The sequence below is a fragment of the Asterias amurensis genome, chromosome 7 (assembly GCF_032118995.1).
Source record: "Asterias amurensis chromosome 7, ASM3211899v1".
NCBI classification, from domain to species: Eukaryota; Metazoa; Echinodermata; class Asteroidea; order Forcipulatida; family Asteriidae; genus Asterias; species Asterias amurensis.
The window spans coordinates 8,618,685-8,643,370 of record NC_092654.1 but is presented as its reverse complement, the minus strand read 5'-3'; the positions used below and the strand labels follow the sequence as shown (position 1 = coordinate 8,643,370).

At 37.2% G+C, this 24,686-nt stretch overlaps 1 protein-coding gene and 1 long non-coding RNA gene across 4 annotated transcripts in view; both read left to right on the top strand.

The window, feature by feature from the left end:
• LOC139939361 (CTD small phosphatase-like protein) overlaps positions 1–11,741 on the top strand; it is a 46,501-nt gene extending 34,760 nt beyond the window's left edge. For 2 of the 3 annotated variants that reach the window (XM_071935175.1, XM_071935174.1), the window contains 2 exons: positions 605–691; positions 3,141–11,741. In XM_071935175.1, the coding sequence (XP_071791276.1) occupies positions 605–691; positions 3,141–3,278 (225 nt within the window). In that variant the 3' untranslated portion in view covers positions 3,279–11,741. The remainder of the gene's footprint in view (positions 1–604; positions 692–3,140) is intronic. The other variant, XR_011786289.1, reaches the window with a different exon arrangement.
• Positions 11,742–13,995: 2,254 nt separating this feature from the next.
• On the top strand, positions 13,996–17,981 carry LOC139939956 (uncharacterized). The gene is made up of 3 exons (XR_011786368.1): positions 13,996–14,122; positions 15,438–15,541; positions 17,817–17,981. It is a non-coding gene; the product is annotated as an uncharacterized lncRNA (long non-coding RNA).
• Positions 17,982–24,686: the final 6,705 nt, after the last annotated feature.

Below are 24,686 nucleotides of genomic sequence, written 5' to 3'. Positions count from 1 at the left end.
GTATCATTGCGTTTTCAGCCCAAAGCGCAAAGCGATGTCAGACTCGTCTGGGTGTTCCAATCTATGACATCTTAAGTGGAACTGCAACTATCGCCCACGTTTACTGTCAATTTTGTCTGAGAAGTAAACGATATCGTCCTTGGGTGTCTCAGGCAATCACTCTCCTTGAATGTCACTGGCAGTGTCCTCTACTACGCCCCCTTGGTCTTAACCTTCAGACCCCCTCAACAGATTTTGAAAAGGACGTCATTGTCTCTCAAAATCCAAATCCTATCTCTGCAGTGGGATGCTGACCTTGCTTGTAAATGAATCGGCTTGCCAGGCCTAGTATCCGAATGCCTTTTGTTAACAACAACAACTGATGAGTTTTGCGTCACAAAAACAGTGTGGGGTATTATAGTGAATGCTTTGTGTCTCTGATGCTAAATTTGGTACAAGCATGACTTCCACAGTCTTCATTGTGTTGGCTTTAAGTTTTGAGATTGAGGGATCAACAAAAACTCTAATGTTTGTACAATACAATGCTCGTAGTCAAATTGCATGTAACAATCACTATTGTACTGGTATTCTAAATGTAGATTTTTTTTTTTGTACTTTTGCGCAGGACCTGAGTCGACTTGGCCGCAAGCTAGAACGAATACTCATTGTAGATAATTCTCCTGCTTCTTATATCTTCCATCAAGACAATGCGGTAAGTGAGGAGAAGCTTAAAGCCCAGGGCCCAATTTCATAGAGCTGTTAAGCGCAACAAAAATTGCTTAGCATGAATGTTTTGCCTTGGTTAAAAACACGATTACCAACCAAATTTTTATGTGATTTTCAGGATAAGCAAACAACACATGAATACCGGTAACAGGCAATACGATACAAATGGAAATTTGGTTGGTAATCCTGTTTTTATCAAGGAATAAATTTCATGCTAAGCAAATTTTTATGCTTAGCAGCTCTATGAAATTGGGCCATGGGCTAATTTTTTGTTTTGGAAATCCACAAGACCTCAGGACGTGTAGCTGAAAATGTTTACTGGACTAGAGTTTCGTGTTGCTCAAAATGTTTACCGTTTTGTATAGTCTCCTTTACTCAGGGAAGACAAATTTCATGTTTTTTATCATGACAATAAAATATTTTAATCTTTAATCTTTAATCTGGACTGGAATTGATGTTAAGAAGTCCAGAGTTGAAATGAGGAAAAAAATACGAAGAGATAAATACCATCTGGTGCACAGGTTAATGTTTGAACAAGAACTGTTGAAGATGTATCTCGTTTGAATTATGTATAAGTATTCTTCAATATTCAACACAATTGAAAGAAATTTATCAGACTAAAAGTCGACATTTGAACATAAACACAAGACCGCCAGACTTGTCCAGTCATGATTTGACTGACCCATTGCTAAAAGAACTGGCCTGTGGTATCATCCACTAGGAGCCTGGCTAGTAAAGCAGAATGCACAACCTTCCAAAACTTTTTACAAAGCAATCATGGTTAAGTGCCTTGCTCAAGGGCACAAGTGTCATGTCTGAGATTCAACCCCACACTCTGCTGCTGACAACACCAAAGCTTGAGTCCAGTGAACTAGACAGCTGGGCCACGACACACTTGCTAGTGCCACGACCAGGATTCGAACCCACACTCTAGTGCTGACAACACCAGAGCTTGAGTTCAGTGAACTAGACCACTTGGCCACGGCACACCTGCTAGTGCCACGACCAGGATTCGAACCCATACTCTGCTGCTGACAACACCAGAGCTTGAGTCCAGTAAACTAGACCGCTTGGCCATGGCACATCTGCTAGTGCCACGACCAGGATTCGAACCCACACTCTGCTGCTGACAACACCAGAGCTTGAGTCCAGTAAACTAGACCGCTTGGCCATGGCACACCTGCTAGTGCCACGACCAGGAATCAAACCCACACTCTGCTGCTGACAACACCAGAGCTTGAGTTCAGTGAACTAGACCACTTGGCCATGGCACACCAGCTAGTGCCACGACCAGGATTCGAACCTACACTCTAGTGCTGACAACACCAGAGCTTGAGTCCAGTAAATTAGACCACTTGGCCATGGCACACCTGGTAGTGCTACAACCTGGATTCAAACCCACACTCTGCTGCTGACAACACCAGAGCTTGAGTCCAATAAACTAGACCGCTTGGCCACGGCACACCTGGTAGTGCCATGACCAGGATTCGAACCCACACTCTGCTGCTGACAACACCAGAGCTTGAGTCCAGTAAACTAGACCACTTGGCCATGGCACACCTGCTAGTGCCACGACCAGGATTCGAACCCACACTCTAGTGCTGACAACACCAGAGCTTGAGTCCAGTAAACTAGACCACTTGGCCATGGCACACCTGGTAGTGGTTCAACCAGGATTCAAACCCACACTCTGCTGCTGACAACACCAGAGGTTGAGTTCAGTAAACTAGACCACTTGGCCATGGCACACCTGCTAGTGCCACGACCAGGAATCGAACCCACACTCTGCTGCTGACAACACCAGAGCTTGAGTCCAGTAAACTAGACCACTTGGCCATGGCACACCTGCTAGTGCCACGACCAGGATTCGAACCCACACTCTAGTGCTGACAACACCAGAGCTTGAGTCCAGTAAACTAGACCACTTGGCCATGGCACACCTGGTAGTGGTTCAACCAGGATTCAAACCCACACTCTGCTGCTGACAACACCAGAGCTTGAGTCCAGTAAACTAGACCACTTGGCCTTGGCACACCTGGTAGTGCCACAACCAGGATTCAAACCCACACTCTGCTGCTGACAACACCAGAGGTTGAGTTCAGTAAACTAGACCACTTGGCCATGGCACACCTGCTAGTGCCACGACCAGGAATCGAACCCACACTCTGCTGCTGACAACACCAGAGGTTGAGTTCAGTGAACTAGACCACTTGGCCATGGCACATCTGCTAGTGCCACGACCAGGATTCGAACCCACACTCTGCTGCTGACAACACCAGAGCTTGAGTCCAGTAAACTGCACTGCTTGGCCATGACACACCTCAAAAGATTTGAAAAGAAAACCGCTCCAGCAATCTGAGATTAGCACTGGCCTTTAAATTGCTATTTTGTGTTGCTTCTGATGAACTTTGGTTTGATTTTTCTTTGACCTGCAGATCCCAGTGTCATCATGGTTTGACGACATGTCCGACAGAGAGCTTCTGGATGTTCTTCCTCTTCTAGAGCGCCTCGCAAAAGTAGACGACGTTTACAAAATCCTCCGCAGAGAAAATCACAACCATATAGTCGCATAGCATCTTCACAGCAGAAGGTTCCAATATTATTGTGTTTTTTGGGTCTCTCTTGTTATTATTCATTTTTTTTTTAAAGTATCAGTATTTTGTAAACGAAATGTGAGATCGAAAAACAGCAGAGGGAAAGGAAAGTAGACAAAAAATGTTTCTTTCTTTTTTTGAGACATGAAACAGTCGTATGGTATGAAATGTTGTCATAACCCAGGGTGACTCCCCGAGTTTGAAAGGGATCCAGCGGCAAACGAATTATGCAATCAGTCCATTGAGGTTGAAACGCTGTCGTAGCTTGTTTCAAGACAGCGTCTGAGTGCTGCTAATTGCCCAATTAATGAGCTAATTGTTGTTGTTATTGTTTTTATTAATAGAATTTCTTCAAGCAATTACCTAAGCTCGGAGAGCAAGATGGTGTCTTTATTTGCTAGTCGTAAAAACAACGAGTTATATATTCATTAATATGGGAAAAATTGCATGCTTCGACCCCCCCCCCCCCCCCCTGCTAATTTTTTTTGCTTAAAGGGTCTGCTGTGTTACAAAGAAGAAACAAAAGAACAAAAGTAGTAAATACTGTAAAATATCTAAATGCAGCATGCACTTACAACATGTTTAGCATCATTTTTACACTTTAATCCTAGTAAATAGTTCATTTGGTGGAATCGTTTTAAGTTTTGAAGCAGAACGTTTCCGGATGTTTGCAGGTCTTCTGTCTTCTCTCAATTAAAAATGTTTTCCAAACGCAAACCAAATTTTGCTGAACGATGCGAAAAAGTTTTTTTTACAAACGGCCTTGTGCATCTCTCGTGTTGGCATCGAAGTTCGCTTGAGGGTTAAATTATTTGGGCCTCTTATGGGTGTGTCAAGCAAAGGGAAAAAAAAAAAAGAGAAAAAAAAAGGAACAAATAAATAGGTGTTCATTTTGGGTAGGAGGGCTCTGGCAACTGGTTCCAGATTGGGAACAGAGCTTTGTTTCTCCATCAATATGTTTTTGTTCTGAAACCGAAACCGTTGACTTGTTCTAAGATTTTTGGGGTTGAACAAAGAATTGACAAGAGTGTGATTCGAACCAGCGACCTCCGGATTAACGTGCCGGTGCTCTACCAACTGAGCTATCTATCTAGCCCTATGTTGGTGGTCTCCCTATTTTGTCAATATCTTTGTTTGGGGTGCCAGTCAGAAGCCATACAACCCTTAACTGCTGTGTAGCCCGGAATCACACCCAAATTACTTGTAATAAGATAATATAAGTAAAGCCATAATTTTAATGTCTGTCAGTGGTGGCACCTTGTAAGCATTGAGTTCCAATAATGCCTTGAGAAAATTTAAGTAGCTGGTTTGAGATTTTTTGTATTATTATTTGTATTTGTTAACGGTCATGGATATATGATTAATATTAAGAATTTTACTTTATCACGCAGTACATGTAAGACTTTATCAAACTGCGCTGCCTGCAGTAATCTTTACTGAGTGTTTCATTTAGAGACACTCAGTCAAAGACTGGGGTGCGTTTTGGCGGCGGTTGTTGGTCGTTGGTTCTGTTGTTCAGACTGAACGGTAAGCGAGTTTTGAGCTCGGTTACCATTTTGGTTATGACGTCAGAAACAATTATTGGTTACAGCCGCCAAAACGCACCCCTGATCTCTGTTTGTATTACCCACACCCCCCCCCCCCCCTGTCTGTATTAACCACACATACTTGGGGCTTAAATTTGACTCTGGACCGCATGCCCGAGGCCAGTGATTTTAGCCTCAGGCCAGTTAGCCTGAACATTTGAAGTGGCACTTCAAGGCTCGTGAATAACCCCAGAGACCTGCCTCCAAACATACGTGTACATTCACCTTTGACCTACATTCATTTCACATAGAGATTCGCAGTCAAATTCTATGGCGGGCGTGATAGCAGTGTACTGTTTGGGCATCTATGGAAAGCTCATGACACTGCACGTTTTTCCAATATCATTGTATCCAATGGAATCACTGGATGTAAATAGCAGGTACCTGTCTTTGTCCTGGCGGATAAAGACAGGGGCCGAGTCTACTGTCCAGTAAACTCAGGACCTGACAAATCCAGTTGTCTTGTGTTTTTCAGTTGAATAATAATACGTCCTTATTTAATATCTGGTACCACAATTTCGTTGAGTATCAAAATATACTAACCCTATAAACACAAATGACTGAGAATTTTGATCCAGTCTTAGTGGTTCTTCAAATAAAAAAGAGTTATATGTTAAACTCTGTTGAGAGCTCTTGGAAATTAACAACCTGGTCTTGTAAAAAATACTCTGGTCCAGTAAACATATTTATCTACAAGCCCTGCTTTTTTTTTTCAATTTCACGCCAAATTTGAGCCCTGCATGATACCCCTTAACAAATGGTCTTCGAATTAAACAAATTAATAGCAGTAAATCTAAATGTATTGATTACTGATTTAGAGAAAACAAAGAGCCACAAACAATTGTATTTATTATACCGGATGATTATAGAATCTCTTTACTGGGCATTATTCGGTTCATGTATGCATTATGCCTCACAAAGGACTTTGGCATTTGACGTTTTTTTACGTAGAAAACTACATTCACTTTAACTAAACACTTGTTAGAATAAATTTCTCAGCATCAATTCTTATGATAGCAGGTTGCTTACTTAGGCATGAAATGTTCACCAATCAACATGTCCCAGAACTTTCATTATTTTGTTTGGTCGTTTCTTGAGTTGGGTGGGGTGGGGTGGGGGCAGATATCTCCAGGTAGGTTATTCAAATGAGCACTTTATTTGTTTTGCGTCTCTCACGTTTATCTTTTGAATCGGCATCCATCCTCGGCTTTGACTTGTTCATGTTCCTCTGAACAAGGAAAGTGTTTCTACCGAAACTGTAAACGACTTCCCCCAAAGTTGCTCGTAAACAAACCATGAGAAGAAATCTCGGTTGGAAACTTTCAGAGAAAAGTAGATAAATCGGCTTGCGATGAATTTTCATGATGGGTTCCAGACAAGACAGCACAAGAAACTCATGATTCATACAGGGCATTATGAATAACATTGTTTAAAAAAAATAGAAGAAAAAAGGGAAAAAAAACACAAAAAAACTTAAAACTGTCTACTGTCTGCAGTAAATCGCATTGATACGCTGTCCTGTTTGTCCTTAAGGTAGTCTGAAAAAACACACAATTGCACTGGTAGTGTGTATATAATACGTATAAATATAACTGTAAATCGGTTTTGTCTGTTATAGGAGGGACTGCCACAAATTATTTTTCCTACTGATTTTTCTATGAGAAAGAGAAAAAAATGACACAAAAAAAAGAAGAAATTGTTCGAAGAAAAAAAAGAAAGAAAAAAAAAAAAAGTGATTAATCTAAGAGTATAATAAGCAGTTGATTGTTGTGGAATTGTTGTAGGAAATTAAATATTAATAATTATTTTTTAAAGTAGAAACGCACAAAGGATAAAGAATTAGCTTTGTGTTTCCCAGTATAACCTATCCTTTAAAGTGATATAAAGACATTTACCCCCCCCCCCCCTCCCCAAACAGATCTGTATATGCTTAATTTGTAACCAGTTTATGAATGTGTATAGTATTTTCTTTTTGTTAATAGTTTTCTTTTGCTAATCGAAGAGTGTATCAAAAATCAACTCGGGAACAAATTCTTCAACTTTGGGTTTTTATGCAAGCTTTAAAGCACAATTGAACATCTGTAGTTCAATTGCAGTAGGCTTGGTCTGTTTCTTGCAGACAAAGGAATGGGGGACTTTTAGGACGCTAGGTGGCAGCAGACTAACCTGGTAAATCCATTGTTCTCTGTAATGTGCGCATGCTCAGAACTACATAAACAATGACATGACTATTTACCTCGTAAGTCTGCTGCCACCTAGCGTTCAAAAGTCTCCTTCTTCGAAACATGCCTCTGGGCAAATCAAAATTTGTCTTGCAAGTAGATGAACAACAACAACAAAATAACACAACAAAGACCTGCTCTGTGTGAAAAGACAATCCCCATAACATGATAAAGGCCTGGTCCCATTGCAGCGATAACAAGAATGATAACAATAACGACGCAAAGAGAACACATTCTATTGGTTGAATGAGCGTGTGCATATTGTGCGTGGAGCAATTCAACCAATAGAAGGCGTTCTCTTTGCGTCTTTGCGTCGTGATCGTTATCGTTCTCGTTATCGCTGCAGTGGGACCAGGCCTTAAGAGTCGCAGCGGCAACCGTTTCTTGAATTCTTTCCGAGTTGGTTTTTGATAAAGGAACCCATGTAGAGATTTGTTACCCAAGGATTAAATATTTTATTAAACAAGATTGTTATTATCTTGATTATTATTATTATTATTAGAATTATTAATTTTATTTTAATAACTCTTCTCTTCTCTAACCGATTCGAGAAGTAAATTTGTTACACTTTTATAATTGGTTTTTAAAACTCACCTAAGTGAAGAGGCCCGCCTCAACCCATGTTGACTGAACTAGTTCTATTCTTACTCTGGAAGAAAAATACCTATGGATAAGAATTGTGAATATACTAACAGTGGCAGGAATGTTTTCATCTTTATTTTCCTCTTTTGTAGAAACAAATTTTGTGAGACCTGCCTAAAAACAGACTACAGCACTGATAGCGGACTGTACACATTTGCCTTGATTCTTGAACAGTTGTTTCCGTCAAAAAAACAAATTAAGACAGTTTTAATAGATGTAAAATTTGCATCCGGGATGAAGAATATTCATTGTAGTTTTTACCCATATACACCAATGTGTGTTTAGCACTGTATACTAGGTACTTACCCGAGTTCTGTGAAAAAAACTCAAATGCATATTACTTGGGTGGGATTCGAACACATGACCTTTACCACTAGGTAAGAAAAGGTCCTGGGTTCGAATCCCACCAGAGTATTATGCCTGTGATATTTTTCACAGAACTCTGTAAATACCGAGTATACAGTGCTAAACACACATCGGTGTATATGGGTAAAAGCCATGATGAATATAAGTTATGACAGTAAAAGAAAACCACCAAGATGATTGTTGTAGTTTATCCTCTTCAACTTCAGATTGTATCTAAGATTTGTCGGACATATGATGCTTTATAAGTTAAATTAAGAGCTAATGTCCAATGTCTTTAATAAGATCTTATTTTGTATCAATGTTTTTTCAAAGTTGTGTAACTGTCCGCTTGGATTGTCAATAATTATGTAGTTCAAAACCTCGGTCTGAGGTAGTTTGGTGACCTTTAAAATGGCAGTCACACTCACAGATGTCTCTAAAGGTAATTTAAAGGCAGTAGACACCCTTGGTAATTGTCAGAGTCCAGTATTCTCACTTGGTGTTTCCCAACATGCATAAAATAACAAACCTGTGAAAACTTCGACTCAATTGGTCATCGAAGTTGTAAGGGAAAAAGAAAGAAAAAACACCTGTGTTGCACAAAAAGTTTGCTTATAGATGCCTAAAAAGGGCTTCAGGCCTGAGGTATTCTATATTTGAGTAAAAAATTACTTCTTTCTCGAAAACTATGTTACTTCAGAGGGAGCCAGTTCTCACAATGTTTTATACCATCAACAGCTCTCCATTGATCGCTACCAAGTGAGTTTTTATGCAAACAATTCTTTTGAGTAATTACCAATAGTGTCCAGTGCCTTTAAACAAAAATTTTATTGAGAGATGTTCAGTCCTTTCACATGTTGTTTTGATTCCTCCAATTGATCTTTGTGATCCTCTAGAGAAATTCCTTGGACAGAAATTCCTTGGACAGAAATTAGACTTAACTGAAGAAAATATCCTTTGAGATGAAAGTTTATTCTGGTACTTTGAAATGGCTTAATCAACACCCATTAAGATTTGCTTAAAAGGCTGACTGTTTTTGTCTCGGTAATTCAGATTTTTTGAAAGAAGTGTTCAACATTTTTAAGTAAAGGGAAATCGTGTACATTTTAAAATAACTTGGGGGTTAAACAAAGGAAAATTTATTACAGCAGGACTTGAATCTGCAACCTTTGGATCATTGTCGCCTCTAACAACTGAGCTGTCCATAGCCCTCTGCTGTTGGCGGTCCCCTCAAATTTTGGTGTCGGCCAGCATTATTGTTATAAAAGATGTGGGGGGTTTTGGGCAAACCTGAAACCTCATTGAAACACAGAGCTTTTTACACTTGTTGAAAACAAACAAATTGTTTTTCTGTTATCATGACGCTTGATTATTTTTTTTTAAAGCTGTATTTATCCAACTGTTTTGCTGTGACTAGGGCATATTCAGACTGCGATGCTGTTTTTAGATTCAGGTTCATGGTTAGGATTACATTGGTCATGATCATGTACACAAAAAAAAGATGACAATTTAGAACTCTGAACGTTTGCCAGGTCTGATACTGTTGGCCAGACTTAAAGCTCAATAGACTGTTATCGTGCTGTCACCATTTTGGTCTTGTTCCTTGTATCTCATTACAGCAATGGATGCTGTTTAAAAAAAAAAGGAACCAGACTATTTCTCCTTCGTCCAACCTCGTTTTGGTTACATTCATTTGAATGTGAGAAAATCAAGATGGCCGCACCATGACAAAGGTCTATAGACTGTGTAAGACTTGCGCATATTCAAACATTGGGAGCCTTTAAAGTGCGCAAGTTTGTTTCCCTCATGCGAAAAGCAGTGTACATGGGATCAAAGTGGTACCATAATTGTTAGAACATGCTCGAGACCTCATGTTGTTTCTCCTTCGAATTTCAGTCATTACGTACATGCATCTGGCCCTGGAACATTGGTTTTAGTTTTGTCTGGTTAACCTGTTTCAAGTGTATTTTAACACCCCTGCCTCGAAGTTAGATAAACCCAATTTAGGTATTTGAATCACACTGTTGTACACCTTTGCTCATTTACAGATGTATTTAAGTAATGTCTTTTTGTTGGGAACACATTTTCAGGGCAGTTGCCAATCTAGGCAACTCAAGTTGTTGAAACTGTTCCGATTATATTTTATGAAAAGAGCAAGCAAAAATACACTGTAAAAACTAAATTTGCTAGGGCTAATTAAGGATTTTCGTGTTTTGTAATCTTAAAAATAAGTATACAATATCGGATTTCAACATTTGTTTTACCGATCAATGACGTTATCACTTTGCAGTTAATTACCCTCAAAACTGCCACCAGTTTGCACTATGTTACCCTGCTCAAGAATTAAATGCACATTTAATTCTTTTTTTTCTTTCTTTTTTTTGTCTCTTTTTTTTTGTCTCTTTTTTTCCAAGATTAATTCAAACTGTACAGTTTAATATTGATTAACACAACATATATATTTTTATGTAGAGGCAATAAAAAAAAGAAAACTGTGTAACCCCAAAGTAAGTTTGAATGATTTCCACATTTGGGTTTATGTGTGTATAGTATTTTCTAATAAATTCAAAGACTAAACTCATGTGTATATATATAAAATAGTAGATTTCCATTTTTTTGAAAGTTGGTAGCGGATCTGGGCCTTATTTCATGGCTTTACTTACTGTGGCTTTCTGTGGCCCAAAACACTGCATTCTACGGAATTCTTACCCAAGCCATTTAGCGCAAAATCACACAGATGCACAATAAAAAAAAACTCCTTGCTGAATTGAAATGGGTCTTGAGTGTAGAATCTTCTTCTACCCACAAAACTTTTACAAATAGGAAGTGAAGCCCTGAAGTCTGGCCCTGAGATCACTTTAAAAAGACAATTGTTGGGAAACTGTTAAACATGTACAAAGAAAATGTATAAGGACATGACATTAGAACTAGTTTTAACCTTGATATGTTTTTCTATACATTAGGGATTTGTTAGGAATATAGATCTTGATAATACTTATACTTATGTTTTTTTTCAGGAGATAACCTTTTATCTCTCTTGTTGTTCATTCGTCACTGAAAAGGTTTAATCATGTGGGATGCTGGGACCAATTTCATGGTTCTGCTTACGAATTCTGCGCTTTTTTATAGTCTTGCACAGAAAACGCTGAATTTCTGAGAACCTTAAGCAGAAAAAAAGTAGTGAAGCACAACAAAATTATGCTTACCAGAATAAGGTTACCAGCCAAACGACAATATCACATGTAGAATTTGTGACTGGTATCCTGCTCATTTCTGCTTAGCAGACAATTGTTAAGGAATATTCTGCTTAAGGAGCTCTGGAATTGAGCCCTGGTGGGAACTATAATTATATGGTACCGTTGTAATAATTGTTCCACTTGCTTTCCCACATTAATAAAATACATAAAGAATTGTCAAACTGTTTCTCTGCCCACATTGACAGCAGCAGTTTCCTGGTAGGTTATGAATGGTAGCAAATCCACTGTTTAGAGTGTGTTAAACTAATATCTATTAAAAAAATGTGAAATCATTTGAATTTTGTAAAACTAAAGCATACTTATTTCATCCGTCATTGTACAGACATAACCAAACCGAGGGGTGCATTTCAATAACTGTTTGAATCGAGAATAAAACTATATATGGCTTGATATAAAGCTCTGATCAAGAAAGTGTTTTATTTCTGTGAGTGTATATGTGATTTTCATGTAATTATCCACCCAATCTCAAACTCAGACTAACTTAAAGGAACACATTGCCTTGGATCGGACGAGTTGGTCTATAAAAAAGCGTTTTTAACCGTTTGTTATAAAATGCATATGGTTGGAAAGATGTTTTAAAAGTAGAATACAATGATCCACACAAGTTTGCCTCGAAATTGCGTGGTTTTCCTTTTACTGTGCGAACTAACACGGTCGGCCATATATGGGAGTCAAAAATTTGACTCCCATAAATGGCCGACTGTGTTAGTCGACGAGGTCAAAGGAAAACCGTACAGTTTCGAGGCATGTTTGTGTGGATAATTGTATTCTACTTTTACAGCATCTTTCTACCTATATACATTTTATAACAAACGCTTTTCAAAGACCAACTCGACCGATTCTTTTGCTTAGCAACTAAGCAGTATTTTCTGCAAACAAGCTTTATAAAATTGGGCACAAATCGCAGTCAAGGGTGCACGTTTTATTCTTGGCCGAATAAATTTGAATTCTAACTCACTATTTCAACAATGTTATGATTATAGTGGTACCTTATTGAAAAAATTGAACCAGGTTCAACATTATGTACAAAATGTTGTTTGCAACATGTGCCAATGTTTTTGATTGTTTTTCATTTTGAAACAGCAATATTTTCACAATTCGTTCAGGAACGAACCAAAACACTTTTTTTTTCAGTGCAAAGCAAACCGGGCCATGCAGCCCCCTAAACACATCACCAGTGTGTGTTTCAAAAACAAAAACAAATTTCTGTTTATCTCGTTTTATCCTGACATTTCTTAAGGAAAATTGTATCCAAACCGAAGGGGAAAAAATTCTGGGCGTATGATGAAGAGAATTTTTTTAAAACTAATTGTCTCTGAAGGGTAAAGGAATATAAACAAGTTACGAAAAACCATTACAAACTGTGCATCTGTGTTTAAACATACTTGTTAAAACAACCATGAAAATACCATAATGTTTAAATAAATATGAAAAACACATAACTTAAGCAGTTTGAACAAATTCAGGTTCTCAAGGCAGTATCCACATTGGCAGATATGGCTCCGGCTCCAGCTATGGCTAGATCGCCGCATCACCATGAGGTAAAGTATAGGACATCCTTAGCAACACCCTTAGCAACAGACGTAGCCATAGCCGCCAATTCGGACACAGGCTAAGGCGGCAAATATGAAAAAAAATGTCGATACAAACAAGTCATTAAAGGATATCCTACTAATATAAAATAGAACAAGTACTGTTTTACATGCAACTTGGATGCAACCACTTGCACTTTAGGCACAAGGAACACTTTAACAGCACAAGAGACATTCTTCTACTCACTATCTCCCTCAAATAATAAGAAAACTGAAAAGTGATCGCCTTCACTTCTAATTGCTTGCCTTGAACTTGAGTTCATGGGGTGCTGATTTTAAAGCAATGCGGTCATAACTCTAAAGTCTGCCATAGTTATATCTTTTCCATGTGTGTGTATACAAAACTATATTAAATCAATTTTGTCAATGCATTGTCGAAGTATATAATCACTCAGTGAAATCTGGCTTTTTCCATTTCACTCGGCTTTGCCTCATGAAATGGAATAGTCCAGATTTCACCTCTTAAAATAACCAATATTTATATGTAATGCATAATTATATATGTATAGTACAAAGGTAAATACAATTTAAAGAGGGGTTCCGAGATCAAATTCAATTTTGTGATTTAGTATGGGTTCAAAGGAATGCACAGACCCAGTGGTTTTTGAGGTCACGCTTCAAATTTCGCTTTAAAAAAAAATATATATATATAAAATTAAATGTTACCTTTTTTTATTACCGGCAGATCTGATCTATTATTTCCTTTTTATTTAGTAGTTGGAAGGGATTTCTCTCCTAAATAGTGATGTGGTGTGGTTCGTATTTAGGGATAATGTTTAATTAATTTCATTGTTTATCCTGTTGCGCTTGGTATTTTTAACCAGAATTAATCAAAATCAGCCAGAAAGTGCATCATTTAAATACAACTCATTAACTTTGCGCGGGAGACTCTACAATCTACCAACAGAGGGCGCGATTCCTATTTTAATACCTAGTCAGATACCCTAAACCAAATTCAACGCTGAACGAATGGGTGAATTCAGGCTTGATAAATCGTTTGCGTCTCATTCAGAAACGCACGCTGGATTCGAATTTCTTAAAATTATGGAAGGAGAGGAGTGAGTTGCGATAGAACTTCGAGAGAATTTTGCCCGCAATTTGGCTCCATTTTACCGTTTCCTGAAAAAGGAACGGTAGTTATGAAATGCAAGACATGTCTACACAAAGTAGATGCAAAAAGTAAGTTTGGAATATATATATTTATTGTGGAAACCGGAGCTTGTAAAATTGTGTGTGATAGCCCCCTTGGCGGCATTGACTTGTGCGTTATTTATAAAAGGGGTAGGCGGGGTCGGGACGTGGTCAAGGAGGCGGTGGGGGAGGACGCTGCTGATGCATGATCGCAACATTCAGACTTTGAATATAAAAATACATTAACGCAGATTCAGCTCAATGACTGTGAGTCTGATGATGTAAATGACATGTGACTGATAATTTTATAGTTTTAAAACAAAACAAAAATGAACATTTTTTTTAGTTTCTTTTTTTTTTAAATAACAATATAAATAATTTTTTTAGTAAACTTACTAAGTTTCAATATTAATTTTGTAATTTATATTATATTGGCCTACTACTACTAGGCCTCTCTGTAGGATTAATGATTGCCTTTTATATCATCCCCTTTGTAATTAATGATTGCATCCTGGTGGATCATCCGCCATTGTTTGGTCATGTTAGTATAATTTATAATAAAAAAAAATATTTATTAATAAATTCAAAATCTTTTTTAGTTGCGGTAAAAAAAATATAAAAAAAATACCCTTGGCACAACCACTTTTTTGTTCGATATAAAATAATATAGTATCTAATTTACCTCAATGAGATATCCCTTTCTAAAAATGAGTAAAAAAAGTGTGGGCACCATATGGAAAGTTATCCCCATTAACTGTCTGACTTGGGTTTTTTTTGGAAATGAATGTTACAGATTTTCAAATGTTGATGAAGCATGGTTTGTGCTTTGCAACCTGCTGCGATGTTGCCGGGCACTCATGATTACAAAATCAATCACCGACACATTGTTTAAAAAAAGTTAAAATTGCACAACAGTGGTGGCGCCATACGGAAACTTTTCCCTAGAATTACATTCCTTTCACAGATTTTCAACAAAATGTAACACTTGTGTAAAGTTGTGTTTATTAATATTATCAGTGAATTTTGTTCTTTGTATCAGAGGTGACCAAATTCTTTTTAAATTTTTATTTTATTTATAAATATTATTTTATGTTTCCTTTCCTGCAAGCTAGGTTTTTAATCAAATCGAAACAAACTAATCAAAGAACACAATAAAACTATTTGTTTTACCCTATCAAAGGAAATGTTATCAATATTCTAACATTTTGAGGTGCAAAACAATGAAAACTAGGCTTAGAACTAGCTATAAAGGTAAATTAATCAAAACTCACCTTTTTGTAAAGACAACATCTATCATTAGCACAGACAGCATATTTTTGAATGAATGAAAAGTCACTTATTGCCTTCTTCCTTCTCATTACAGCTGCATCACATGGTGTGGTCTATCATTCATACCTGCGTCTTAACTCTGGCAGAACTGTTGAAGGTCGTCATGAGTTAGTCAGCCAGAAAGACCTAGGACCACTGGTGAGTGAAACACTGGAGTTTTATCTTAGGAAATATCCAAATTGTTTAGGTTTATATCTTGCTGTTCAGGCCAAGTAAAAAAAGACACATGTTTAGCATCCTCGCCCGCTTCCTTTTTACAGGCCGCCTCCTTTTTTATTTTATTTTTTATTAAATTTTTTATGCACACTGTTATTTGTATTATTATTATTTTTTTTTTTTCTAAAGGGTTATTTTAAACGATCTCAGCTAAAGCAATCTGAATGTTTTGTCTGAATGTCTTTACCAAAATGTTTCCTTTATGAATTGTGTTTCAGCAGTAAAAAAAACAATGGCAGCCATCTTGAAAAATAAAAAAATTAAAAAAAAAGCCCCTCCTACTTCCATTTTTTGAAAAACCCGGACACTAAACATGTTTTTTTACTCGGCCTAACCTCCAAAACATGTTGTTTTTATTTTTTCTTTCAGAGGTTTCATCATTTATATTTAACTCTGAATGAATAAATAAAATGTACGATTAAAATCTGTGAAAAGGGTTCACCACCCACAGGGAAACTTCCGGCCATTTTTGAAATCGGTTTATGAAAAAAAGATGCACAAAAGATGAAATTTATTAGGTGATTTATTTCATATGGTTTCTTTTGAAGAATATTACCCCCAAATTATTTAGGTGCACCGTTTTATTTTATTTCAGGAAAGAAACAAAAACAAATCAGTGTAACGGGTTTGCTACCTGTAGGGGAACCTCTGGTCAATCATGAAATTGTTTGAAAGTGAAATGCAAAACTTTGTTTTGAATAAAAGGTGGTTTATCATTTGGTAAATTTTGAAGAAAAAAAAAAAGCAACCCCAAAGTTCTTTGTTTACACTTGTTTATTTTGTTTCAGAGATTTTATCCCTCGAAAAAAGCAAAATTGAGTGACAATGGGTTCACCACCTGTAGGGTAACCTCTGGCCAATTTTCTAACTGTGTTTAATTGAAAAATGTACCACTTCATTTTAAAACGCAATTTTTTTTAATCTTTTGGTAATTTTTTGAAAATTACCCTCCCCCCCCCAAATATTTGGTTAGAAATAGTTTTGTTTTATTTCAGAGGTTTTATATTTAACTATTAAGCAGAGCAAAATTCAGTGATATGGGTTCGCCACCCATAGGATAACCTCTGGCCAATTTTCTAACTGTTTAATTGATAAATGTACCACTTCATTTTAAAAGGTGATTTTTTATATATTTTTGGCCAATTTTTTAACTGTGTTTATTAATTGAGAAATATGCCACTTCCTTTTATTAGGTGATTTATCATTTGGTAAGCTTTGAAAAACAAGCCCCCAATTATTTGGTTTTATTTTTAACTCTGAAAACAGAAGAGCAAAAACTCAGTAACCAAGGGTTCGCCACCCGTAAGGAAACCCCTGGCCAATTTTTTTATAGTGTTTGATTGGAAATTGCGCCACTTCAAATTAATTTGAAAAATAACGTAAACCCCCAAATATTTTGATGTACAAGTAGGTTCATTTTATATAAGAGGTTTTATATTTTACCTGTGAAAACAGGAGCAAAAATCAGTGACAAACGGTTTGCCACCCGTATGGTAACCCCTGGCCAATTTTTTTTTCAATGTTTGGGAAAAAAAGCAAATTTAATTTGTTGATGGTATCGAGATCTTTACTTCGGATGGATTCATCGCTACTGTGACAGGTTTTTTATAAGTTTTGAAAAACAAGCCCCCAAATATTTGGTTTTATAAGCCCCCAAATATTTGGTTTTATATTTTTAACTCTGACAACAGAAGAGCAAAAATTCAGTGACAAAGGGTTCGCCACCCATAAGGAAATCCCTGGCCGATTTTTTAACCGTGTTAGATTGAAAATTGTGCCACTTCAAATTGAAAGTTGACATTTGGTAAATTTTGAAAAATAACGTAAACCCCTCCAAATATTTTGATATACAAATAGGTTCCTTTTGTTTCAGAGCTTTTATATTTTACCTGTGAAAACAGAGGAGCAAAAATCAGTGACATCCCTGGCCAATTTTTTTTTAACTATTTCGAAAAAAAAAGCGAACATAATTTGTTGATGTATCAAAATCTTTACCTCGGATGGATTCATCGCTACAGTGACAGGGTTTTGCTTCTTTCTGTTTTCTCAGAAAGTAAAACCAATTAACCTATTTTGCTGAAAATTTCACTGTTTTATTTCATCTTTCTAAGTGAAATCTACCCCAGGATGGTTAGGGTCAAAGGTTCATTTTTTATGTAAAAGTAATTTTTTATTTTTTTATTTTTTTTATTTACAGGCATCAAGAGATTGAATACTCCTGAAGAGAATCAACATCTTCGGATCAGTCTACACTGAGAGGAACTCAAGGCAAGAGCTCACTGGAACGAGGAGATGAAATCACCACCGACAACAACGACAACGACGACCACCTGATGCCAGAGAGATGTCTTACTGATGAGGAGGCCGATTTTTTGACTGTGTTTATTTATTGAAAATGCGCCACTTCATATAAGGTGATTTATAAGTTTTGAAAAACAAGCCCCCAAATATTTCGTTTTATATTTTTAACTCTAAAAACAGAAGAGCAAAAATTCAGTGACAAAGGGTTTGCCACCCGTAAGGAAACCCCTGGCCGATTTTTTAACCGTGTTTGATGAAAATTGCGCCACTTCAAATTGAAAGTTGACATTTGGTAAATTTTGAAAAATAACATAATCCCCTCCAAATATTTTGATATACAAATAGGTTCGTTTTATTTCAGAGGTTTTATATTTTACCTGTGAAAACAGAGGAGCAAAAATCAGTGACAAAGAGTTTGCATCTGTAAGGAAATCCCTGGCCAATTTTTTTTTAACTGTTTGGGAAAAAAAGCGAACATAATTTGTTGATGTATCGAAATCTTTACCTCGGATGGATTCATTGCTACTGTGACAGGGTTTTGCTTCTTTCTGTTTTCTCAGCAAGTAGAACCAATTAACCTATTTTGCTGAAACTTTCACTGTTTTATTTCACCTTTCTAAGTGAAATCGACCCCAGGATGGTTAGGGTCAAAGGTTCATTTTTTATGTAAAAGTAATTTTAGATTTTTTTTTTTTTTTGATTTAAAGGCATCAAGAGATTGAGTACTCCTGAAGAGAATCAACATCTTCGGATCAGTCTACACTGAGAGGAACTCAAGGCAAGAGCTCACTGGAACGAGGAGATGAAATCACCACCGACGACGACGACGACGACCACCTGATGCCAGAGAGATGTCTTACTGATGAGGAGGCCGAGCATCCATCCCAGTATGGGTACTTAAATAAGATCTGGATCCTTTATCACTGACAGTGCCATTAGGATTGTCTCAAGAAACAAAATGAGGCTCGACAACAAAATTTAGTCTGGTTCCTTTTTTCAAATTTTTAGAGTTTAGAGCGGGTTTTGATCGGTACACGGGAACCAGACAAAATGGCCAAACTGTGGTAAAGGTGTTTTGAAACTGTCAGTGTTGCTTACATTAGTTTGCGATAACTCGTGCTTTATGGCTTGTTTCAAAAAATGAGTATCTGAAATTGAATTGTTTACCGTCATCAATTGTTGTTATTGATTGATCCTCCCCTAACCCCTGGGGTGGGTTGATCGCTTGTAAGAACGAACAAGAAACTTGAGTGCACACCTTTTATGATAAAAGCCTTCTAGCTCTGGTTAGGATTATGGCATACTTTGTAACTTATGGGTCATGGCAAGACTAAAACTCCCTTTTTCCTGAGAGTTGGTCATTGCACAAATGTCATCCTCGATACTGTTACTACGACACGCCTGATGCATTACGGAGGCAACATTGCCACTGGTCATTGCATGGGTGCCCCTTGAAATGTTCTTGCAATTATTCCATAGAGGTGCCCTTTACCAAGAAAAACCACCTCGGTGCACTTGCCCTGTTTAAATGACTGAGCTGTCCTTTTCTGCTAGGGGTTTGCGTCATAGCAAACTAGGAACCTATCAATGTGTTCTCTAGCAGTGGCTTACTGTTGTACCACTACCATGGTGCATGACTTTCATCCCTTTCTGCTAGGGATTGTGTCGCAGCAAACTGAGTAACGTTTTACATTAGTGGCTTACTGTTGTACCACTACCATCACACGTGACTTTTATCCCTTTCTGCTAGGGATTGGGTCACAGCAAACTTAGTAAAGTTTTACATTAGTGGCTGACTGTTGTACCACTACCATCACACGTGACTTTCATCCCTTTCTGCTAGGGATTGTGTCGCAGCAAACTTAGTAACGTTTTACATTAGTGGCTGACTGTTGTACCACTACCAACACACGTGACTTTCATCCCTTTCTGCTAGGGATTGGGTCACAGCAGACTTAGTAACGTTTTACATTAGTGGCTTACTGTTGTACCACTACCATCACACGTGACTTTCATCCCTTTCTGCTAGGGATTGGGTCACAGCAAACTTAGTAAAGTTTTAGTTTAGTGGATTACTGTTGTACCACTACCATCACACGTGACTTTCATCCCTTTCTGCTAGGGATTGGGTCACAGCAAACTTAGTAACGTTTTACATTAGTGGCTTACTGTTGTACCACTACCATCACACGTGACTTTCATCCCTTTCTGCTAGGGATTGGGTCACAGCAGACTTAGTAACGTTTTACATTAGTGGATTACTGTTGTACCACTACCATCACACGTGACTTTCATCCCTTTCTGCTAGGGATTGGGTCACATCAAACTTAGTAAAGTTTTAGTTTAGTGGATTACTGTTGTACCACTACCATCACACAGGACTTTCATCCCTTTCTGCTAGGGATTGTGTCGCAGCAAACTAAATGTTAAGGTTCATATGTACATACATGACCTTTGCCCCTTCCTACCTGGGGGAAATGACTGGTACTTAATATTAATCCACCTGCCGTGTGACCTCTGACCCTTCCTCTGTTGGGTAAGGTTACTGTAAACCTTTGCGGCTGCATATCAGAAATGGCCACTTGCCATTTTACCTCTGCCCCCCCCTTCCCACCTGGGGTATTTGTTGCAATAACACAATGATAAATCTTGAATCATGTGTTGTGAATTGTTTCTATAGACTAACAGGCCTGTATGCTTCTTTTTTGAAAAGGCAAGGGCACCAGAGCATTTTCTCCTTGGTAAAAGGCACCCTATGAGGAAATTGTAAATCTGTACTGGATCATTTCAAGGGCACCAAGGCAATGACCAGGGGCATCGAGGCTATCGCCTTCGTTGCCTCCGTGAAGTATCGTCCTGGATTTATTCACGATTGTGCATTTGAATGCATCTGTGATCCAACTTCACAAAAAGAAGAAGACAAATCTTTTTGTGAAACATTTCGTTTATCATTCTTTGTGTTGGCCACACACGCAAAATAAATTGTTGTTAATCAAAGCTATTCTTAATTTTGGCTTTAAACATAATTTTGGGACAGGAAATACGACACTGCAAAAAGATTTGTCCATTTTGGTGATTTGGGTCACAACTGCAAAATATTTGTGTATTTTACATAAATTATCTTAACACTTTATTGAGACATTCCCACGAAATGAGTTCACATTACTTTATATACAAAATGCGTACATTTTTCATATAGAACGTTCGACTTTACTTCCCAAAATACAGAATTTTAATTTTATTTTTTTTACTCTCTTGGCAAATTTTTTTTCCCCTACTACTTTTAAAACTTTGCTCACTTTAAAAACTCTTCTTTTCTAGATTTTTCCCAGAGTTGGAATATCTTAGCAAATTTTACAGAAATGTTTGTTTTCCTGTTTAGGAAAACAAAACTTTCTGTAAAATTTGCTTGTGACTCAAATTGTGGGAGTGCCTCTGGTTCTATATTGATACTTTGATGATTGTGAAGCCAAGTACAACTTGCACTCAATACAATTAATGCAAGCGGAACACATCCTAAAGTTGTATTCTTGGGACCAATCTTCATGACATACAAGTACATCATCATTTTAACTAAATTTATTCTATTTTGGCACGACATGTTAGGATAAGTGTGATGCACACCTGCCCAAACTCAAAATGAAATACGAGTACGTCATCAATTTAACAAAATTTATTCATTTTAGGCATGACATGTTTGGATGAGTGTGATTTACACCTGGCCAAATTCAAAATAAAATTGATTAAAAAGTACAATATTTTTTACAAAACAGTCACAAACTTCATTTGAAAATGTTGTTTTTTTCTTCTTTGCATTGCTGTGACAGTAATAATTAACAGTTCTAAATTTTATTGAATTTTTTTTGCATCAGCTGATACAAAAAAAAATCTAATTTCAGAGATAACTTTATTTCAACTCAAGGATTGTAAATGTTGTACTTGGCTGTTTTTATAATTTGAAAAGTTATGTTGTAAATTAATTGGTTATCATTCATTAAATGCTATAGAAAGCACCACTGAACTGTAGAAGCAGCAGAGTTGTGCAAACGTGTGTGCCGGTCGGTGTGGCCAACTACTATCTGGAAAGTGTGACGACCTAATGATCCAAGAGTTAATGGTTGGGTAAGCATTTTATTAAGTGAAATCTTGTTAATGTGGCGCTGGTAGTCTGTCTTACCGGTGTCCTACCTTACATGATTGACAAACTATTTCAACTTTCTCGATCTCCGACAAAAAAACGAAACCTAAGAAAGAAAGGATTTGGTTGCCTGTTGAAGTCTTTGGGGGCCTGTATCAAAAGTGTCAAGGACTGAGGACCATTGCACTTTTTTGCACATTTTTTACCTGATCATTTTGTTATCCTAAGTTGGTACCCGTCTCTCTATACTGTTCCTGTGTAAACGGGTCTGCTTTTTGAGCAACTTCTCAACACTGGACATCCTCTTCTGATCTGAGGGAGCCTCTGAACTTGACGGATGACGGAGACTTCTACCCAGATGTTGGTGTGAGGGTCGGAGAAACGAGATTCTGAACATGGCTATTCACATTTCAATCAGGTACTCAGGCTTTTACATTGGTTTCACTTGTGTTAAGAAGTTTTGACTGTATCAAAAGGAGATATCAAAGATGACATTGGGATTGTGTAGGAAGTTAACGGTCCTTTATAGAAGAAACATCGTCGCTTAGATAGATGCCGTTGTGCATTAGGTAACTGTTACCGGTTCAATTCTCAGCCACATTAGGTTGTATGTACACTCCTTCATCAGTTAAAATAGTGTTTAGATTTTAGATTTAGTTAAAACCTCTGTTGAACTGGTTGACAATATTCAGTTTATGACGTTAAAGGAACACGTTGCCTTGGATCGGTCGAGTTGGTCTTTGAAAAGCGTTTGTAACCGTTTTTTATAAAATGCATATGGGTAGAAAGATGTTGTAAAAGTAGAATACAATGATCCACACAAACATGCCTCGAAATTGCGTGGTTTTCCTTTTACCTCGTCGACTAACACGTCGGCCATTTATGGGGGTCAAAATTTTGACTCCCATAAATGGCCGACCATGTTAGTTCGCACAGTAGAAGGAAAACCACGCAATTTCAAGGCAAACTTGTGTGGATCATTGTATTCTACTTTTAAAACATCTTTCCAACCATATGCATTTTATAAAAAACGGTTACAAACGCTTTTTATTGACCAACTCGTCCAATCCAAGGCAACGTGTTCCTTTAACTATTCCTCTATTTCAGTGACCAATTAACTTGGTTGTTCATTGTAGGTTTTGAGTGGTCAGCTTTATGACAGATTCTACAGTAGGTATGTTAACGACAATCAGTTGAGGAAATGATTTACAAATGATGTTGACCAATAGACATTGCTTTTTTAACAAATACTGCCACTGTGGTGTGCATGATTTGTATACATTTTTCATAAACATAGAATTTAGGTGCAGTAGGTGTTTTCAATCCTTCAGGGTATTAACTATTGATAATTGTGAACAGTTTTTACAACTGGTTAACCCTTTTCTAGCTGAACATGGTGACGACACTCAGGCGGTTTACGAACACTCACACTTTGTTCAGCCGCAATGTTTGAATCTTGTTTCTCTAGTTATTTAGGCTGTTAAAGTGACAAAGACACTTGGTCATTAATATTTTGACAGGTTCTAAAAAGAGTAGGCAAGTTTAAGATATTAAACCCGTAGAACTGTTGGGAACAAATGCAACCTACTAGTTTTTTGTCAGAATAACAATTGTATTTTTTTTTTTTTAAGATCTCTTTAAAACAAAACAAATTTTGTGCCGTGTCCATCAATTATTTTAATTCTTTTATTAGCATATTAGCAGTATTAGTGTAGACTTATTCAGTTAAATAACCTCAGAACAGACAGTAATTTGTCACATGGCTAGGTATTTATAGGAAGCATAAACACTAGTCCAGTATTAGTGTAGAATTATTAAACAAATAACTAAATTAGTTATTTCTCAATTTGCTTGTTAGATTGATTTTGTTATGAATATTATGCCAAAAAGACACAGCAGGAATAGGTATTCTAAATAAGACGTCACTTTGTTACTTTAGTCATGCACTGTTTGCAGAATCACAGGTGTCTTTTTAGATGGAAAATACACCAGGTTATCAGCGATCTTATCGTCACTGATAAAACCTTAATTTTCCGACATCGACGTCAGACTCATTTTTATGCAAAAATATTGTAGTTTATAATTGGTACGAAATCATTAGTATGCAGTGTTTGGTTTGCAGATTTACATGAAGTTAATCAGTAGTAGTTGTTGATCCTAGATGTTCAATACTTTATTGGGACTTCATCAGCAACTTGTAGTTCTGTAGGATTTGGATCTTTGTTGTACTTAGGATCTTATCACCACTGATAAAACCTTAATTTTCCGACATCGACGTGGGACTCATTTTTATGCAAAAAACATTGTAATTTTAAATTGGTGCTAAAATCATTAGCATGCAGTTGTCGGTTTGCAGGTTTACATTAAGTTTATCAGTAGGAGTAGTTGTTGATCCTAGATGTTCAATACTTTATTGGGACTTCATTAGCAATTTGTAGTTCCGTAGGATTTGAAAGTTTGTTGTACTTAGGAGTTTAGAATTTGTTTAGAGATAGGTTGAGTTTTTTTTTCTCAGTCTAGTTATCCTCCATAAACCCAATGTCATCTACAATATCTCCTGCAATGATACTCAATGCAATGAAGATGCAAATCTGATGTTTGTGTACAACCTCACTTTTGACTTTGAAA